The 18698-nt window shown below is 39.3% G+C and overlaps 1 protein-coding gene across 1 annotated transcript; it reads right to left on the minus strand.

The window, feature by feature from the left end:
* Positions 1-1400: 1400 nt before the first annotated feature.
* On the minus strand, positions 1401-12560 carry zgc:154093 (uncharacterized protein LOC777623 homolog). Its single transcript, XM_062418682.1, has 2 exons — positions 12416-12560; positions 1401-4092 (listed from the first exon to the last, which is right to left on the minus strand). The coding sequence occupies exon 2, from the start codon at positions 3530-3532 to the stop codon at positions 2594-2596; it is 939 nt and encodes a 312-aa protein (XP_062274666.1). The 5' UTR covers positions 3533-4092; positions 12416-12560; the 3' UTR covers positions 1401-2593.
* Between the last annotated feature and the right edge of the window lie 6138 nt (positions 12561-18698).

Consider the following 18698-nt stretch of genomic DNA (forward strand, 5'->3'; position numbering starts at 1 on the left):
TTTTACTGCAATACAGTAAAAGTAGTGGTTTGGTCCCTCTGACTGATATATTAATATTTGTGACATCATTAGATTATTAATAGTGAAGCATCAGTGTTAGAGCAGCATGTTACTGTTGTCGCTGCTGGAGGTGGAGCTAGTTTACACTACTTTATATACAGTTATCTAGTTTAGTCCAGTGGTTCCCAACCTAGGGGTGGGGCCCCTCCAAAGGGTCAGCAGATAAATGTGAGGGTTGGTGAGATGATTAAGAATTAAGAAGAATAAAAACTAAGTTCTGATACAAACATTTTCTCTAACTTTTTTCTCTAATCTTTGGTCAAATTAATTTCAATAAATGTTCAAATGATCCAATCATGTGAGAAGTTTAGAGGGAAAAATCACTATTTGGTGGAGCTATTAACTCATAGACATCTGAAATGTGACACTGACTACACACTGCTTTTTGTAAGACGTCAAAAGACAAAAAGGTTGAAAACAACTGGTTTCATCTTTAACAATGTGTTGTATTTTAAAAGCTTGTTATATTCTCCATTGTGTCAAATCTTCATCTGAAAAGTAACTAAAGCTGTCAAATAAATATAGTGGAGTAGAAAGTACAATATTTCCCTCTGAAATATAGTGAAGTGGAAGTATGAAGTAGCATCACATGGAAATACCACACTACAAGTACCTTAAAATTGTACTAAGTGCAGTACTTGAGTAAATTTACTTTCCCTCACTATGAATAACTACCTCTTTTATTTGTTTGTGGTTTTCATATTGGCCAAACGAAGGAAACTGTGGGATACTTTTTGGGAGTCTTGATAACCATGTTCAGTAGGTGGTTTGTTCATTTTAACAGGGGGGATAACCCAGTGGAATGGTAGTCATGTTGTAATGTCTCCCCTAAAATATTTTGCTACAGAGGTGGTCTGGGAGTGTATTTCCAGCAGCACAGACGCCACTAAATGATCATAATTTTGATCACAGAAATACTACAGGCAGCACTGTGTCTATGATCCTCTCGCTCTTCCACAACTACATATTGGGTCCAATAGTCTGTATTAATGTACACTTGGTTATCAAACGACATTAAGCCCTGCAGTTTTATATACTACATTCCAATAAGCAGCTTGCAGTGTAAATATGTCGTATTCTTTGTATTAATATTGTGTTTAATCACAGTTACTGACTCAACATACTGTGTATGACTTAGCCTACTTTCAGGGACACACACCAGACTTAAGACCAGTTGATTGGGGACAGCTTGTGCAACTGGGGACAAAAGCTGTGTCTTCGACTGGTAAAATGCTGATTTTGAACATTTTTTTAAACATCTCAATACGCTGCTTATATGTTTATGTGTTTGTAAAGAAATGACCTCAAATCCACAGATTCCATTTTTTTTCAATGGCAACATTTTATTCATACATTAACAGAGATATGCATAAATGACTTTTGAATAATAGGCTGCTGTGATTATGCAGACAGTGAACGTTAGGGGAGGCCAACAGTGAGCCACAACATGGAAGATGAGTGTCTTCTTTTTTTTTTAAAGAGAACAAAAAAACCCAAAGACCAATATCTGAAAACTATCTACGAAGCAGCCCTTTTTTTCTTACACTAAAACTGTTTTATTAGTTGAAGAAGAAGTAGAAGAATCATCTGTTTCCCTCTGATCAGAAGAATGCTGTTCCCAGCTGCTGTTCTCTAAAGCAACACTAGATGGGGAGTACAGACCATTTCAGCTTCCATGTGTTAAGCAAGCGAGTAAATGAACTGATCTGCACATTATGAAACATTACAGTTAAAGAATGAGGATATTATATTTCTGTTCTGAAACTTTTTAGGTCTGAAACTGATATTTTTAGGCTGCAGAAGTGAATTAGGACAGAATATGGCCTATAGAATATGATATTTATGTTTGCAGTCCAGCTTAGTGTGTGCATAGACTGAGCTCTACTGCAGAAATTCACATTTTTAAAAAAAAAAAAAAGAAAAAAGAAAAAAAGAAGTGTTTCACAATCTAGCGTCATCAATGTAAAAGTGTGAGAAATATTAGCAGATGGATAAGAAGAGTCCCTGCTGCTCCGGAAATTTGTTCACAGCTGGCGTTTTCTCCCATTCCTCCCCTCCATGTTAGTCTAACAGACATTTATATCTGACTCAGTTAGCAGTTTGTTAACCATTAACAAGCAGAAAAAAGTGGGCAGAAGAAGATCCTCTACACAAGTTCGGATTAAGAAAGACAAATACGATGTGGGGTAGTGATAATAACGTGACTGCGGGTTCTGCTCTTACAGTTTTTAATTGTTTATGAGGTTCAGCTTTGATAAAGGCTCCTAAGGACCAGCCTGTTGCCTTGGCTGCTGTCATTGCAGGGCAGCAACATCCCAGCACAATAATGTCCACATGCATCTCACCTTGTCTTCAGTTTTTTATTCACCTTTAAAACTCAGCTGGCAAGTCCTCAAGAAAAAAGGCATTTTCTAAATCCTTCAACCTTCATCGTCTTTGAGTCTGTTCACAGAGTTTTTCTTTTTTTTTTAAAGGATTTTTTTAAACCATGTATAAAAAATATATATGTACATTTCATTAATCTCTCCCTTCTTCACAGCTCACAGCGGTCGTCCACACTCTTGTAGCGGTCCATGATGCTCAGGACATCCTCCAGGATCGAGGGCCCCAGATCCAGGTCCAATCCCGCCATCGACTCTGAGCGTGACACATTGGATGAGGCTGTGAGACCGGAAAGATGGAAGGGAGCGCAGGGCGACTCACTGCGCTCGCTCCTCAGATCCTCGTTGCTCAGGCCGGCATCGGAGTCGAGGCTGAGGCCCCGGTGAGCATCAAGGGGCACGCAGGTCTCTGACATGGAGTCTTCAGAAGAGGCCTCTGAGAAGGAGCTAGAAGAGGGGACAAGCCTGTGGATGCCCGGGGAGATGGAGATGTCACGGCAGGGCTCTGATGCCAAACGGCCCACCACTCTGTTCCCACAGAGCGACAGGGTGGGGTGCTGCTGGATGTGGGTGCTGTCTGTGTGACTGTAGCCGTTGCTCTGCGTCTGGCCGTAGCTGGTCTCTGTTGGCTGCTGATGGTGGTGGAAATTGTTATGCTGGGAAGGCGAGGGGTCGTCCAGGTGGAGGCGTGGCGGTTTGGGTGGAGCCTGTTCGTGGGAGATGAACACAGGCATGGAGATGGTGGTCTTGAGCAGACCTGTGGAGGAACTCTGATAGTGGTAACCATTGTAGGCGTAGCTGTGTGAGTCCTGCTTCTCGGGGATGCCGTCATCCAGGCGTCTCTCCACGCTGTGCGAGCGTGAGTGCCCGTTCTGCACCCGGCTCAGGGACGGCAGCATGTCCATCTTGCCCTGGAGGAAACCCACATCTCCAAACATGTCACCCTCCCCTTCAGGCCCCACATGGGCGCTGTGACGTACATCACCCAGCGGCGGGCTGATCATGTCACCTGAGAGGACGTCGCGGAGCTTCAGCTTCTTCCCCTTCTTGGGTGTTGTAGTTTTTAAGTAAATGGGCGTCTTTGCTGGCATTTTGCCTCTTAAAAAGTCGACCTCTCCTTAAATCCACTCACTGGCTAAAAAAGGCTCCTCTGTAGATTTGGGTGGCAGTCAGTTTCTCAGGGTGACTTAAACCAGCAGGAAAATGAAACTGAAGTGTAAACAGCTCACACAGCAAACTCACTTGATAAGAAGCGTTTTTTTTTTTGCTCTTTCCACTCCCAGCTGAACACTCCAGTCTGTGCTGCTTCTCCTAGTGAGTATTCAAGTATTTAGGTCGGTCAGTGTAGCGTTAGCAACCCTGGGGGTTGTGCCTCACGCTGACATGTGACTCCAGGGAGAGAGGAGGAAGGCCTTGACCTCAGATCAGCTCAGTCTTTCTCTCTCTCATAAGAAGAAATGCCATATCCAAGCAAACACTGGGACCTTTTCTCACACACACACACACTCTGCTCTTTATCCCTCCACACACACACACACAAAGAGGATGAAGAGTATAATCTCTGACGGGCTCTCGCTGTCTGCTGCCGGGGGTTTGGTCGTCTTGGGTTCTTCAGAAACTTCAGGAATGTGACATCGAAATGCTTGAAGATCTGTGAAGAGAAACAACAAGAGGGGGAAAAAAAGTTAGAAAGTAGCTAAAAGAGATGAAGAGAAAAGGGAGGAAAAGCAAGGGGGTGAGGGGGGGAGATAAATGGAAGTTGGGGGAGAGAGAGGAATGAAGGCGGGAGGGAGATTTACAACCTTCTTTTCAGTGAACCAGAGGACTTATGATGGAAAACACTCCAAGAATCCTGAGTGTTTGCTAAGAGAGGGGTCTGCCTGCCCCAAATTATGTGAAAATGTGTGTGTATGTATGTGTGTGTGTGTGTGTGTGTGTGTGTGTGTGTGTGTGTGTGTGTGTGTGTGTGTGTGTGTGTGTGTGTGTGTGTGTGTGTGTGTGTGTGTGTGACTTGAGGCCATGTGGGCGTTGAGGTTGTTCCTTACAGTGAGTCAGTCAATGAAACAGCCCCAGAAAATTGGTCACGCATTCTAAAGGACCCCTCAGCTCAGTTAAGTGGAAACACAAATTACAGCATGGAAATTGTTGAGTTGTTTCTTTTTTGTTTTTTTTAAAAAGCTTTTTTCGCCCTTGCAGCTCTGCTCCGTCCTCACTCGTGTGGCGGCCTGTTATCAGCGAAGGATCTAAGAGATTCTTTACTGAAAAGAACTCTGGCGGTCAGGTCACGTCTGAGGACTTTGTGATCTTGTGACCCCATCAGCATCCTAAACGCTCCTTTGGTGTTTAACATAAAGAAGTATACTGATCTGTGTTGAGGAAGTCTAACTGATATTATTCGGAAATGTTTTGACACAAAATCAGAAGGAAAGGCTGACTTTAGGACAGAGAGGAGTAGCTTGAGGTAAAGTTGTGTCTTTAAAACTTTGTGTGTGTACTACAGTGTTGGGGAGTTACATTTACCCTAATAGCTGAAAACATTGGTTAGAAAATTAGAAAAGTAATCAAAAAGTAATCAAATGTAATAAGTTACATTACTTTGATTGAAATAGTTACACTACTTATTACATTTTAAATAGGATAACTAGTAATCTGTAACTTATTACAATTCAAAAGTAACCTTCCCAACCCTGGTGTACTACATAACAGATATTTTATTTACATCTTATATAATTTGGAGATATTGTGACTCGCAGTCTGTCTGAATGCTTCATGAAATCTAACGGAAAGTGTTTTAATCATTGATGTGTGCTCACCATTGTTTGAAAAATATCATAAGAGCTGAACAGAGAGCATTAAAAATCACTGCGTAATGATGTTATCTGAGGAGATGCACTGTGGAAATATGTGGATTATCATGTGTGAATGATAATAAACATCCTAAAACAGCAAAACTGATCATTTTTAACTAGTAAAAAAAAAAAATGTATCCTGGAGCATTTTAGGAGCATGTTTCCTTTATGATTGAAGTTATGATTTCAAGAATTACACAGCCTCACTTTGAGACTGATCTTTTAGACTGATATTTTTCTGCAACTTTGCATGAAGCAGAACAGCTATAAGAGTAAATTTACACTTCATGCTACGGCATCGTTATTGTCTTTTGTTGAATCTTGTATTTCAAATCTCCAAAATGCATGTTACCAGTGCTGGAAGGAAACATTTTTGCTTAATTTACAGTAACATGTTCACATATACTGTAACAGCAAAAACAGTTATTTTAAGAGGATGGAAATCCACCTCCTTCCCTTTTTTCAGTGGCTCAATGATATGAGTTCCTGTTTATTGGGGGGTTTATGCAATCCCATCTCATCTGACTCATACAGTCAATTTATTAATATCTGGGGTTCCTTTATTGATTATATTAGAAAGTATATGACCTCAGCTGCAGCTAAGTACTGCTAATTAATTAGTGTTGATTAATGTGATTAATGTGATTTAGTTTATTTTAACTACCTCAGACTGTAACTGTACGGTCAGTTTTAGCCTGTATGGATGTCTCCGTCATGGGCACTGTGGATGCTAAAAATACAACATATCCAAGCATACATGAACAATTTTTTGCTACTCTGGCAACTTGTTTTTTTTTGTCTGTAGGTGTGTCCAGTTGGAGGCTTTTGACCTGTGTCTTAGCTGTTTCTTGTTTGTGTTTCTGTGTACTTCATTACTGAATGTAAACTTAATTTAAACTGAATTTTCAGCTGACAGCAACAAAACATCCTTGTTTCCATCATGTCATGATCGCAATGGTATCTGGAACGCTGGTGTGAAAGTTCCATACAGTCTATGGAAAGTTCACACAGGGTTCACATCTAGGTCGCTGAGCATGAGGTGAGATAGACGTGTCAGGTGGAGTATTAAATAAAAACTACATTTACATTGTGCATTGGTCAAATAGACCCAATAGTCAAATAGACCCATAGTCAAAGATCATTTCTTATAAAGCAAGTTTATCTCTCATTTGAAAATGTATTCATTAGTTCATGTAGATTTTGGAATATAAAATAGATACTTGATGAAAAAAGTCAAAAGTCTAGCATGGGCTTAATTGGTACTGTGACACCATTTAAGCCCATGTGTGCTCTTATTATGCCCACGTCATGATTTATTTACAAAATATATAAAAGAATATTGATTTCAAAGAATTAAAAACAGCAACATATTTATTCAGTAATATTTTAAATATTTAAAAATGAGGAAAAACCTTCCTGAGTAAAATCTTAAAGGTCTGACTTCAGATGTAACGTCCTTTGTAATCATCAACATTTTCATCAGTAACTCATTTAATTACACATTTTTCTCAGTAACTGTAACAGAATACAGTTACATTTATTTTGTAATTAAATTACTTAATGCTGTTACATGTAACTAGTTACTCCCTAACACTGTCAAATGACTAATGAATGCTCAAATTTTACCAGCCACTCAATTATCAGTAGATTGTGTTTTTTGGCTGGTGGCTGTGGCTGATGAATGGTGTGTCCTACTTTTAAAGAATATTACTGATAATGAATTGTTTTGTCTTTCATTTGAAAATGATCAAAGCTGTATAAAAATGTAAGCAAAACTTTTCGCCATCTCGCTTTGTAAACATTGTTCTACTCCACCTCAGCTGAAAAAGAAACCTAAATCCTCTGTGATTGTGTTTTGGGACAAACTCTCATCAACTGGAGATGATATCAACACTTGATTTCGCAGTTATTTTGGAAACCAACAGAACAAAGTGTCCCCCTGAGTTCCTCTGAAGCAATATTTAATTGAATTGCTTTAGTCTTTTTTGTTTTCTTCATGTCGCAGCATGTAATAGCTCAACAAGAATATGTCGCCGTTTGGTTTCTACCTTCTTTTAATATTATTAAAAGGACAAATAATTTACTTCAGGAAACAAGAAATAATAAGCTAAGATGAGCCTGATTGGTCACATTGCTAAAGGTTCATTAGACACATGGGACTAGTTTTGTATTCGTCTAACTTGCATTGATAAAAACATTTCATAACCGAAACACTCATGACTTGAATAATCTTGTTTTTCATAGCAGCAGTAGATCTTTAGAGATATTTAATTATTTTGAATTAAAAATGATGAAAGGGAAGTCTAATGCTGCTATTACCACTCTTAACTGTGTTTATAATCAATGTTGGGCTCTTCTTTCACTGTAAACTGAGTGCAAAAGATAAGATAAACACAGAACTAATGACTATAAACTTTACATTTCAGCCACTTTTGGTACTTAAAAGTGAAATGGAGCCTTCTTCATTCAGTTGGACACGAGAAGAAGTTTACTGAATGTCTCTGCGTCTTTCGTAATCAGCTCAGTGCTGACACACACACTTGGGATCAGATACATAATGAAGATGGATGAATAGTCTGAGTGTCCCGCTGCCGTTGTTCCTCTAATCCTACATGATGTCAGCAACGTGCAACTCAGACAGTTTCTGTATCGCTTATCAAGAAGAATCCACCCCCTTCTTCCCACAACAGCTACCGGTAACATACTTTCAATCCCTGGATTAAGGTAGATTTTATTGGTTCATTTTTTTTACTCGTGAGGGGAAAAACATGAATGAAGCAACATGAAACCCAGAACTGCTTACAAAATGTTGACACCTCCTTTCTCATGGCTGCTGAAAGGATTTCTGGTAAACATAATAAATGACTTAGAAAAAAGGAATAGATGACTCGATAATGGTTCCTGTGACTACAAACTTTGGCGCTTACATCCTTTTTTTTAAGTAAATATACTAATAATACAATGTAAAATACTTAATAATTACACTTAGGTGAAGGTATTGGCAGTAAAATGTTCTTTAAGTGTCAAAAATGAGACTGTGCAGAACCTTTAACCCTTTAAAATGATTATTAATGCATACTTTTTTAAACTGGTCAATATGAAGCTCATTTTATAGATGCTGATGGATATTTTAATCTGTAACAGTGCATTATATTTTCTATACTGATATCTGGGGCTAGACATAATCTCTTAAACTATGAAGTACCAAGAAGACTGAAAGATAAACAGCACCAAATGTTTTCCTATTCACTTAAATGGAAAAGTGTGTCCAAAACTTTTTACTGGGACTGTATATGGAAGTAAAAAGTACAATATGTCCATTTGAAATGTTGTGGAGTACAAGTATGATTGGAGTGAAGTACAAATACCTTTAAAAAATGTGGTTAAATCTAAGTAAAAAGTATAAAATGTTACAGACTGGTTGGGTTTTGGTGGGGGTACGGTTGAGATCTATTAAAAAGATGCAGATGTGACGGATCATCCAAACTAAATGATATCTCCTTGCAATAATTCACTTCTGAACATCCAGTTTGACAATAAAAAACAAGAGTATTTGAAGAGGATCAGTTGTTCACTCATTTCTGTTCTCTCTTTCTCAAACACAATTATCCAAAAGCATCTATCAACAGCACAGCTCCTCTCTCTGTCTGACTGTAAGAACATCTGAGCGACAGATTTATCAGAGAGAATAGCTTTAAACAGTCGAAATAACCTCACCAAGAGTCGTAATGAACGAGACTTTACTTTCTTTACTACAATAATGTAGTCCCGAGCAAAAGAAGAAGGGAGACAAATGAGTAAAAAAAAACCAACTGTGCTAACAAACCATCAAGTCTAATGAAAGGAGGACATGCACTGTTGGATTCATTAAAGCCCACAAAAACAACCAGACTGTGAAAATGTGACATCAGTTCGACCACAACAATGCACATTTGCAGGACCTGAAGACAGAACCGGTTCGGAGGGGGCGGAGACGTTGAAATTATGACATGACAGTATCTTTGTGTGTGTGTGTGTGTGTGTTTTCCCCACTGATGAATGATTTGTATGTGACTCAGAAGGGGACGACCTGACCTTCAGCTGTGCCTTTAAAGGAGCAGTGTGTCCAAATAAGGAAGATTCAGTCATAAATCAGCGTCTGTTGAAACTCTGTTGAAATCTGCAGGATAACTGACTGCATACTTTCATCTCCACGTTCTTGCTACTTAACTATTGACTAGGACGTCTAATTACAACTTCGAGCATCCCGCAGCGCTGCTTTTATGGCTACACAACCGCACTAATCACATTTAAACGTATTTTGTACATCCTGACTTTATCTCAAAGGTGACAGAAAGCTCAGAGATATTAGAGAGATATTTCACTTCATGAATGCACCATAGGTCATTAGACAAATTCATTTGTTCTACTCAGCTTAAAACCCTCTTTTCATCTCATTGTGAGTGAGTGGGCTGTTTTTTCATTTAATTAGTGAGGATATTCAATCAATAAAAAACTCAGAGGTTGTCAGACTGAAGTATAGTTATTAATATTAACCCTTAGTTGCTGTTCAGGGTCAAATTTGACCCATTTTTACATTTGAAAGCAGTAAATACAGTCTAAATACTTGAACTCAAAATACCTGAACTTTGATGACTTCTCCTTAAAACATTTAAGTGCAGCAGAGTTTTTGACCTGTATTTATCCAAAAATTCAACAAAAAAAATGTTGCATTCTTCCCATTTAATATAGTTCATGTTTTTTCTCCATGAACGAAAAGTGTAGAAACTGAATAATAAACTCTCAGCTCTCTGAAAGCTTCATTAAGGATTAATCTTGATTATTATCTGTGACTGATGACTATTCATGAATGATTTGTTGTGCAGAAACTAGATCACAACACTACACAATCTGATTTTTACAACAATCATCAAGTTGTAATACTTGTAAAAGCATTTCTCGGATACTTTCAGATAACCCATGTACCCATATTTGATTAAAAAAAAGAATCAAAACCAAATCTGGACATCCAAAAATGTTACTTTAGTGACACCAGCTGTTCAACAAGAAGTGTTTTCAATTAAAAAAAAAAAAAAAAAAAGTAATACAACGTTTAAGATATTAAATAGTGAACCCACAATGCATGAAAAGTAATTATAATCAACAAGGAAGGAAGAAGCTCAGACTCTAGTGTTTCTTTCCTCCATGCATCACCTTTCCTGGAAGCTGGAATTTGGGACACTGCTGATGATGCAATCAGCCGCAGCGGAGGCTGATCTGACATCTGTTTCTGCTCTCAGGCCCCATTTGCCGCCTGTCTCCTCTAAAACAGGACAGAGGAGCAGTGAACCACCCCTGAGCTCTGTCATCTTCGAGGACAAACACACAAACACGCGGAAATTGTTTGAACGGCAAGACGGCACCACTCCTTTTATCGTGGTTATCCTCCGCAGACTCTTGCGTCATGCGTAATTGCGCACAGCAGGCGATTGTTGACAAAAAAGCCCTTTGGTTGTCTGCTTAATCCATTTGTTTTTTTACCATAAAAAGTAAAGCTGATTTTCTTCTGTCATCGAGTTTATATGGTTGTTTTTACCCCAAATGAGGTTTCCCCTATGACGAGTCTGTGTCAGCTGTAGTGAGTTAATGATGACTAACTCAAAGGAGGTCAGACCTGACGCTCAGTAAAAGTATGAATAGATTCAAAACACCAGTGAAGTGTTTTCTACATGTGTAAATGTGATGAATCTCTCACAGGGTGTTGAAGCAACATTAGATTGAGTTTGAATAGCACCCCGCCCCCTTCCCTTTTCTTTCCCCTTCTCTCTTTCTCTCTTCCACAAAGAGTATATAAACCACTAATCAAAAACAAATCTAATCAACACCCAATTCTAACACTGCTGAAGCACAGAGATTAAAGATAAAAGATAGGGAGAATAAAGCCAAACCAACACCCCCCTCCACTCTGTCTCTCTCTCTCTCTCCATGTGTTATGCAACTGCAGCCTCTGAGATCATCTCTGTCCTCCTGAAGACTCTGCCGCCGGTTGACTGATTGGTACCAGTGGAACAAATCTCTCTCTCTCTAGTCTAATCCACACAGACGGTCACAGATCCAGCACAGCTATTTTCAATCAGGCTAATATAGACGCCTACATGTGTGCTGCTGATTGGCTGGGACTAAACGCACACTGCAGAATTAACCTTTGCAAAACAACTTTTTTTAATCTTATTTCATAGACTAACAAATCGTGTTTTTATCATGCTGCGTTACGACCTTCTACTTTATCTTAAAATGGTCCAAGTGTGCAACTAGAACGCATTGAGCATTGACAGCAGAGGGGACACTGGCTCCCTGCCGAGTGCTGTGAACTCCTCTTGGCAAGAGTGAGGGAGTCGATTGCTGTACTGGAGCACTGTATACAGGTAGCAGTGATTACCAGCCTGTGTCAGTGTCAGTGGATGTGTTTTAACATAATATACCTCTCCAACCCCCATCGCTGATTAGCTCTCTCCCCTTTTTTGGTAATTGTTGAACAGGAGCAACAACTCTGGACTGGACGCACCAAAAATTGACTGTAATCTGCTTAGAAATAAGATAACCTAGATCTGGTGAGATTTGACCACTATAGCCTAAGCTGTGACAATGGTGACTGAATGGTGAAACAATAATAGCCTTTTAGACTCCGAGCAGAAGTTCCTTGTGTTGCCAGAAACGCCTGAAAACACCGCGCTCATGTTACCTAATAGGATTGGTTATTACCTAATAGTCGATAATATGTGATAAAACCTCAGTTTATAATCAAAACAAGTTTTTTGATATATAAATATGCTATTAAAAGGTGAAGATTTTTTTCATCCTCTCTACTACATCTCCAGTTGAGACAAACTATACGCACGTTGCGCACTTGCAACCAAAGGGAGTGTCACACGCTGGAGCAGAGTCTATTATGTTGACAAATAAAAATGTTACACTGGTCAGTTTTTCCTCTTATTGTTATTCACATAATAGAGAAACAATAGGTCTATTCAACAGGTAGGCAGCGGTCACCCACCACCGACCACTGACAATATTTACCCCCCTGAGAAAAAAAAAAACATAAAAAGAATCTCACGATAAACTGATTTTTTAGACATCAGGACTCACCTTTAAAATGAAGCGTCACTCCGTCAAGTTTGATAAAAATCTATTAATCAAAATAATGTCTGTTGTTCAGTTCAGTTGTACAATCCACCCACAGGCACAGTTCAGCTCCGAGTCCAGGTAAACCTCTTAACAGTCCGGTTATGAGTGCCTGTAGCGCTCTGGAGGGGAGAAAGTGAAGCAGATCAGCCGGTCAGTAACACAAGGAGCTGCGTCAAGCCCGCTATACTGAGATTAGACCACATCCGGTTAGGAAGTTCAAATTAAAAACATGTTCATCAGTGAGCTGTGGTTACATTTTATAAGTTTAAAGTTTGGAGTTTCTTTTACAGGAGAGAGCTAAAAAAAAACAAAAAAACAAAACAAATAAAAATAAAAGAGGGAGAGAGAAGTAACCAACTATATATCAAACTAAAAATAGAAAATAAAAACTAAACTGTCCATTTTTGGTCTTTTACTCTTTTACTGTGTACGTTTTCTACTTTTAACACTGTGTTTTTCCTGCTGCTCTGTTCTTGTCAGTAACTTCAATGTAGCTTTGAGTGCCTTTAAAATCACTTTGCAGTACAAATCAAATGTATTATTTTTGTTATTATTATTATTATTATTATTATTATTAGTAGTAGTAGTAGTAGTAGTAGTAATGGTAGCAGGAGTTGTAGTAGTAGTAGTAGTAGTAGTAGTAGTAGCAGTAGTAATGGTAGCAGGAGTAGTAGTAGTAGTAGTAGTAGTAGTAGTAGTAGTAGTAGTAGTATCTAATGTCATATGCCTCTTAAATGATGGGGAAAAACACGCATTATCTTTCCAAATACAAACTACATGTGCTTGGTTTTATTCTGAAGGAAGGAATCACACCGCTTCCGCTTGTACCTGGGTGGATTTGACACAGCAGCCAAGTGGGATAATAACCTACTAAACAGGTCCTAAAATAAGATCATAATACCAGAGCTGTCTTATAAAGAGGATTAGTAGAGAAAAGACAACACTATTGATCAAATTCGCCATCAAAAATAAAGTAAAGCTGCCTGTGATGGAGTGCTTTAAGGCAGTTGCTTTGATCAAATTGGTGTGAAGCCAATGGAGGTCAATGGTCAACGGGTGAGAAATAAAGTCAGGATGTAGCCTTGTCAAGGCCGGGCTTCCCAGAGTTTAACCTCAAGCTGAAATGGGTCATATGACTCTCAAATAATGATTTATTCACTACAGAGCTCATCTGTCTTACAAAACACAACCAGATACTTTATTTAGGGGGGGGGGGGGGGGTCCAGATGTTGCTATGACACCTGCAAGTCAGCTGTAAGTGCAACTAGTAAGTCACAGTTTTCTGACCACCTGTCCTGCTTTTCATTCAGCCAATAAGACAGAGCGCTCCGTCAGCGTTAATCTCCTGCTGTGACCAAGGAGGTGGAGGTGATGAAGGCTCTGTTCTTTAATTTGATTAGCAGCAGGGCATGAAACCACAAATCCAACAGCCAAACCAGTGCAGTCCCAAAAAAAAAGCAAGAAGCAGAAGCATGCACAGATCTCTCATCAGGCTTCAATCACACTGACAAACATGTGTGGTGCACTCACATGATGGTTGAACGTTGTGAGTTGTGGTTAAATAAATGTCAGGTTGCATTAGAAATATTGGCCTGCAGCTTATTTTAATGCTTTTAACAGCTGTACAAGTTAAGTGCATGAGTTTATGTGTTTTTATGAGGTTAAATGTTAAAAGTTTTAAATTAATGAGGCTTTATTTATCTGCTTACGTGTCATTCTGCTGTTAGGAAAGAACAGTGAGTGGAATATTTCTGGCTCAGCGGACACGAAGAAACAAAACGTGACACCACTTGTCCCACCATTAAGCGAGAATTACAGACTACCTGTTAGATATCTTTTACCTTCCTCATCAGTTTAGTATGAGGTGATCAGAGGCTGACGTCATGTTACAGAGCTTCTAGAAAGTTAAAATTTAAAGTCTGATGATGCTTCGCTAATGTCACGCAAATATCTGGGTCAGGCTACAACAACTGCCTTGTTTTCTCCTTCTCTGCGAGTAATCAGACGTTTAAATGGGCCTTCAATTTTTTTTTTTTTTAACTGCTGGCTCAAAGCTCAGAGGCCTGCTGGTGCATAAAGTTTGGAGGCACATACTGGTTGTCCTCAACAGGGTTTGGCGCTGAGCATAATTACAACGAGTTAATGAGGATTTAGCAAATGGAGAATGCAGACGTTTGCTATTCGTAGGTCACTCTGCAGACACATCTTGTTTACAGCTCCTGCGGGATGCCTGCAAGGCAAATTAAACCCATTCCCTCTTTGTGCATCCACTCGTGTGCTCGTCTGCAAAGGAACACAAGCATCTTTTACTGCTGAAGCAGCATCACGCTATAAAAGTGCACACAAGCAGAACGACGGCCTCCAAACAATCTGAGATGTTGTTTTTTTTTTAATGCTTTTGGGGGTGAAAGTTAAAACCTCAAAGCTGCCAGAGGAATTTATTATAACAGGGCAAACATTAGGGGAGGACACTATTATACACACACTCTTTATCTCTCTCTTGGCTCTCTGTATTGCTCTCGCTCTTTGTAAGTGTTTGAAGCCAACTGGAATGTGTAAACTAGATAAGCGGAGGGTCTGGATGATGTGGTTACATCACACAGAGTCAAACAACGTGTAGACGCACATGCACAAACACACACACAAACACACACACATAGGAACACTATCACACACAAACACACACACAGAGGAACACCTCTATCACACACACACACACACACACACACACACAAACACATACAGAGGAACACCTCTATCACACACACACACACTAACACAAACACACACACATATGAACACTATCACACACACACACACACACACACACACAAACACACATAGGAACACTCTATCACGCACACACACACACACACACACACACACACACACACACACACAAGCACACAAAGATATGACATCACCTAAGTAAATCAAGATGTAATCAGTGCAGTATGGGCAGGGTCCACATGAGGATCCATGAGATCATTATCATCTCTCTCTCACTCTCTCTTTTAGCGCACACACACACACACACACACACACACACACACACACACACACACACACACACACACACACACACACACACACACACACACACACCACTAGGCCCCATGGCGAGGCTCCAGCCCACCCCCCAGGTGTCGCCCCATGCTGAGACTCCAAGAGAGGCTGGTGCTTCTCTGTGTGTGTGTGTGCATATTCTGACAGAGTTTCACCCCCAGCAAGACAGTGAGGTCTGTGTAAGTAAAAACAAAGGAAGAAAAAAAAAAGAAAGGTGCAGAAAAAAACAAAACAGAAATCACAGTCACATAAAGTAACAGACATTTTCTTTCAGTTCCTGAGTTCAGGACGTTGAGAGAGAAAGAGGGGAAGTAGAAGGAACAGAAGTACAAGAGGCAGGGAGATTATCTTTTGTAACACAGCACCATGTTGGTCCCCGTAAACTGATGCTGGCACACACAAATCAAAACCAGAGCCAGTCTGTCCCCTGTCATTGTGAGATATTATGCAACAGGCTGACTCAGCCAGGTGGAAATAATCCTTTTCCATGATCCATGCGGTTCTCGAGGATTTCACAAGACTCAACATTAAGCAAAAAAAAGTTCTGCTGCTGAATCACCAACAATCTACTTCCCAGGAAGTCTACTTCGCTGCTCCTGAGCCTGTTTTAAAACGTGATTAACCCCTTAAAATTCCCCCTCAGGCAGTTCAGAGATTTTACTCATTGTGCAAGCATTTTTCACAGGAGATGACGATATCACAAGCGTAGATATTTTGTATCTGCCTCACCCAGCACTTACCTGAAGCTATATAATAAGTAAACAAAATATGTAAGGCTTTATGATGACAACTAGATCTTTTGTGCATCCTTTTATACATCTTGCCGTGGTTCAAAATTAATGAGAAAACTAAGATTTTGACTACAAATAAAAGGAAGTTTGAACAATGTTTCAGATGAAACTGTTGTTGGGTTGAGCAGGATTAACTTTTCTGCACAGAGATTCAAACTATGTGGTCATCATCATCGTTTTTTCAACTGTTCAGTAATTCACTTTTTTTTAGCCTTAAATTTGATGTGCTCTTCTAATTTGACCCAGAATATACAAAAATAGGAGTACTTTTTACATTTTTGTAGAGACAGTTTAACCGAAATTTCTTTAAAACAATAATTTAAAAGAAGATTATTGCATCTGAATGGAGACTATCTATATGATATGTCTTAAGAAAAAAGGGTGTAGTCTTTATCAGATTATTTTGCACAAAAGCTGCTGATTGATGTTCAATATATGAATGCTTTTTAAAAAAATACGATCACAAAATATAATCATTGTTTTTTCAGAGTAACTGTATTCTGGTCCTGAAACCTGGTATCATACTTTGAAAGTTATCCAGTGGGCCAGATTGGTACCCTTTAACACCCCCGTTTTACACAAAACAGCTGCTATGATGGACCCTTTGCTGGGCCGAGCAGGATTAAAGATGTTTTAAGCAGTTCTCAAGGTTTTGAACAATTTACTGACATGAAAATGTTTGTAACTAGTTAGTAACTTTAAAAAAGATCATATTTAAAAAAGATTATGATGGTGAACACGTAGTCTGAAGCTCTGTGCTTCTGTTTCAGAGGTTATGATGATTGTCCATTCCCCTCTATTTGTTACAACCCATTTTTTGACAGCTGTCTTGTTATCCCTTGTGTCATGATATGTTTCTTTTATCTGGTTTGGTGCCAAGTGCTCCAAGTCCTTCAAGATAAACCCTAAAATCATCTTCTGTTTAACATAAACATGAAATCACAATCTAACTTGAAAAAAACCTTAAAAAATGCTTCGGTCTCATTAGTCTTGACCCACAGATCTTAACGTCCGGCCCTTTGGTCGTTTGTAGTGAGTGTGGGGGTTTGCATTCCCATTCCCGAGCAGTGAAAGTCATGACCGACATGCAGCTGAGACACCGAGTGACCTCATAGCGAGGAATTCTGGGAATCTGTGAGTAAATGACCTTGCATGTGTTTCCATTTAGTTTGCTGTGACTGAAAAAAACTGCAGAGCCTTGGGGGTAAAAGACTGAAGGAAGACAGGGAGAGAGAGAAAGAGAGGAAAGATAGATGAGGGTGGTGGGGAGAAACAAGAAAAAGTTGAGAAAAACAAAAAAGAGGGGGAAAATAGATTTAACAAGCCATTTGTTCATGTTTACAGCTTGTATTTGGGGCATAGAGATTAAAGAGAGAGATTAGAATGATGAGAAGAGAGAGAAAAACTGGCCCTTTGATCAGAAAAATGACCTCAGTGCTACACGTTCCTGCATCAGAGGAAAACTGTCTCCTGACTCATTCATCAACGTGGAAGCATCCTGCTGTCGACTTTTGACCTACAGTAACCCCCACTCTCATTCCTCATAGGATCCTGGTTTCCTGATAAGTGAAAGACAAACTACAGCTTCTGTGTGCATCACCGTCAGACTCTAATGTAGATAATGCTCTTAATCAGTCTTTGTGCTAATGATGTGCTCTTTATAGTTCAAAATGCAGTGTTTCAGATTTCATATTATTATTTCATTCTTTTCCCTTCTCTTTTTGCTTTCCTAAGTTGTTGACGTGCAATAAAAACAAAATATTGTATGATGTTGCACAAAACAAATTGTAAGTGAAAGAAAGTGTAGGTGATCTTTTTCTGATAAAATGAGAATCAGATATTAATGTTAATGGTAAAATAGAACACACACATGCAAACCTTCTATCGTGCATTAATAATTTAGTTCTATAGAAATAAAACAAGGCTTGATCCAATCTCTTGATGTTTTTTGGGGTTCATGAGCTTCAGCGCCCAGAGGCACCTGGGGATTGCAGCCTTGATCTCAACAAATATTAGATGGATTGCTGTGAAATTTTAGTGACAATCATGGTGCCCAGAGGATAAATCCTACTGACTTTGATGATCTTTTGACTTTTTAGTGCCACCACCTTCCTTCTGTTAAGTGATATAGGTCCTTAAAAACTCACACTTTCAGATTCCTGATCTGTGATTCCTAGTTTTTATCCAAGTGCCATCAGAGAGCTAAACTGCTGAATATCAGCCAAGATGCCACCTAAACACTCTTTTAAACTGGATAAAACAACATGTGTAATGGGTATCGATTGAAGTACTCATTCAGTTTCGGTATCACTTTAAGGGTACTTGAATTGGTACTGATGACAATACCCAGCCCTACTGAGTACATGTACTCACTCTGCTTTTATACT

This window comes from Scomber scombrus, chromosome 5 (genome assembly GCF_963691925.1).
Source record: "Scomber scombrus chromosome 5, fScoSco1.1, whole genome shotgun sequence".
NCBI lineage: Eukaryota > Metazoa > Chordata > Actinopteri > Scombriformes > Scombridae > Scomber > Scomber scombrus.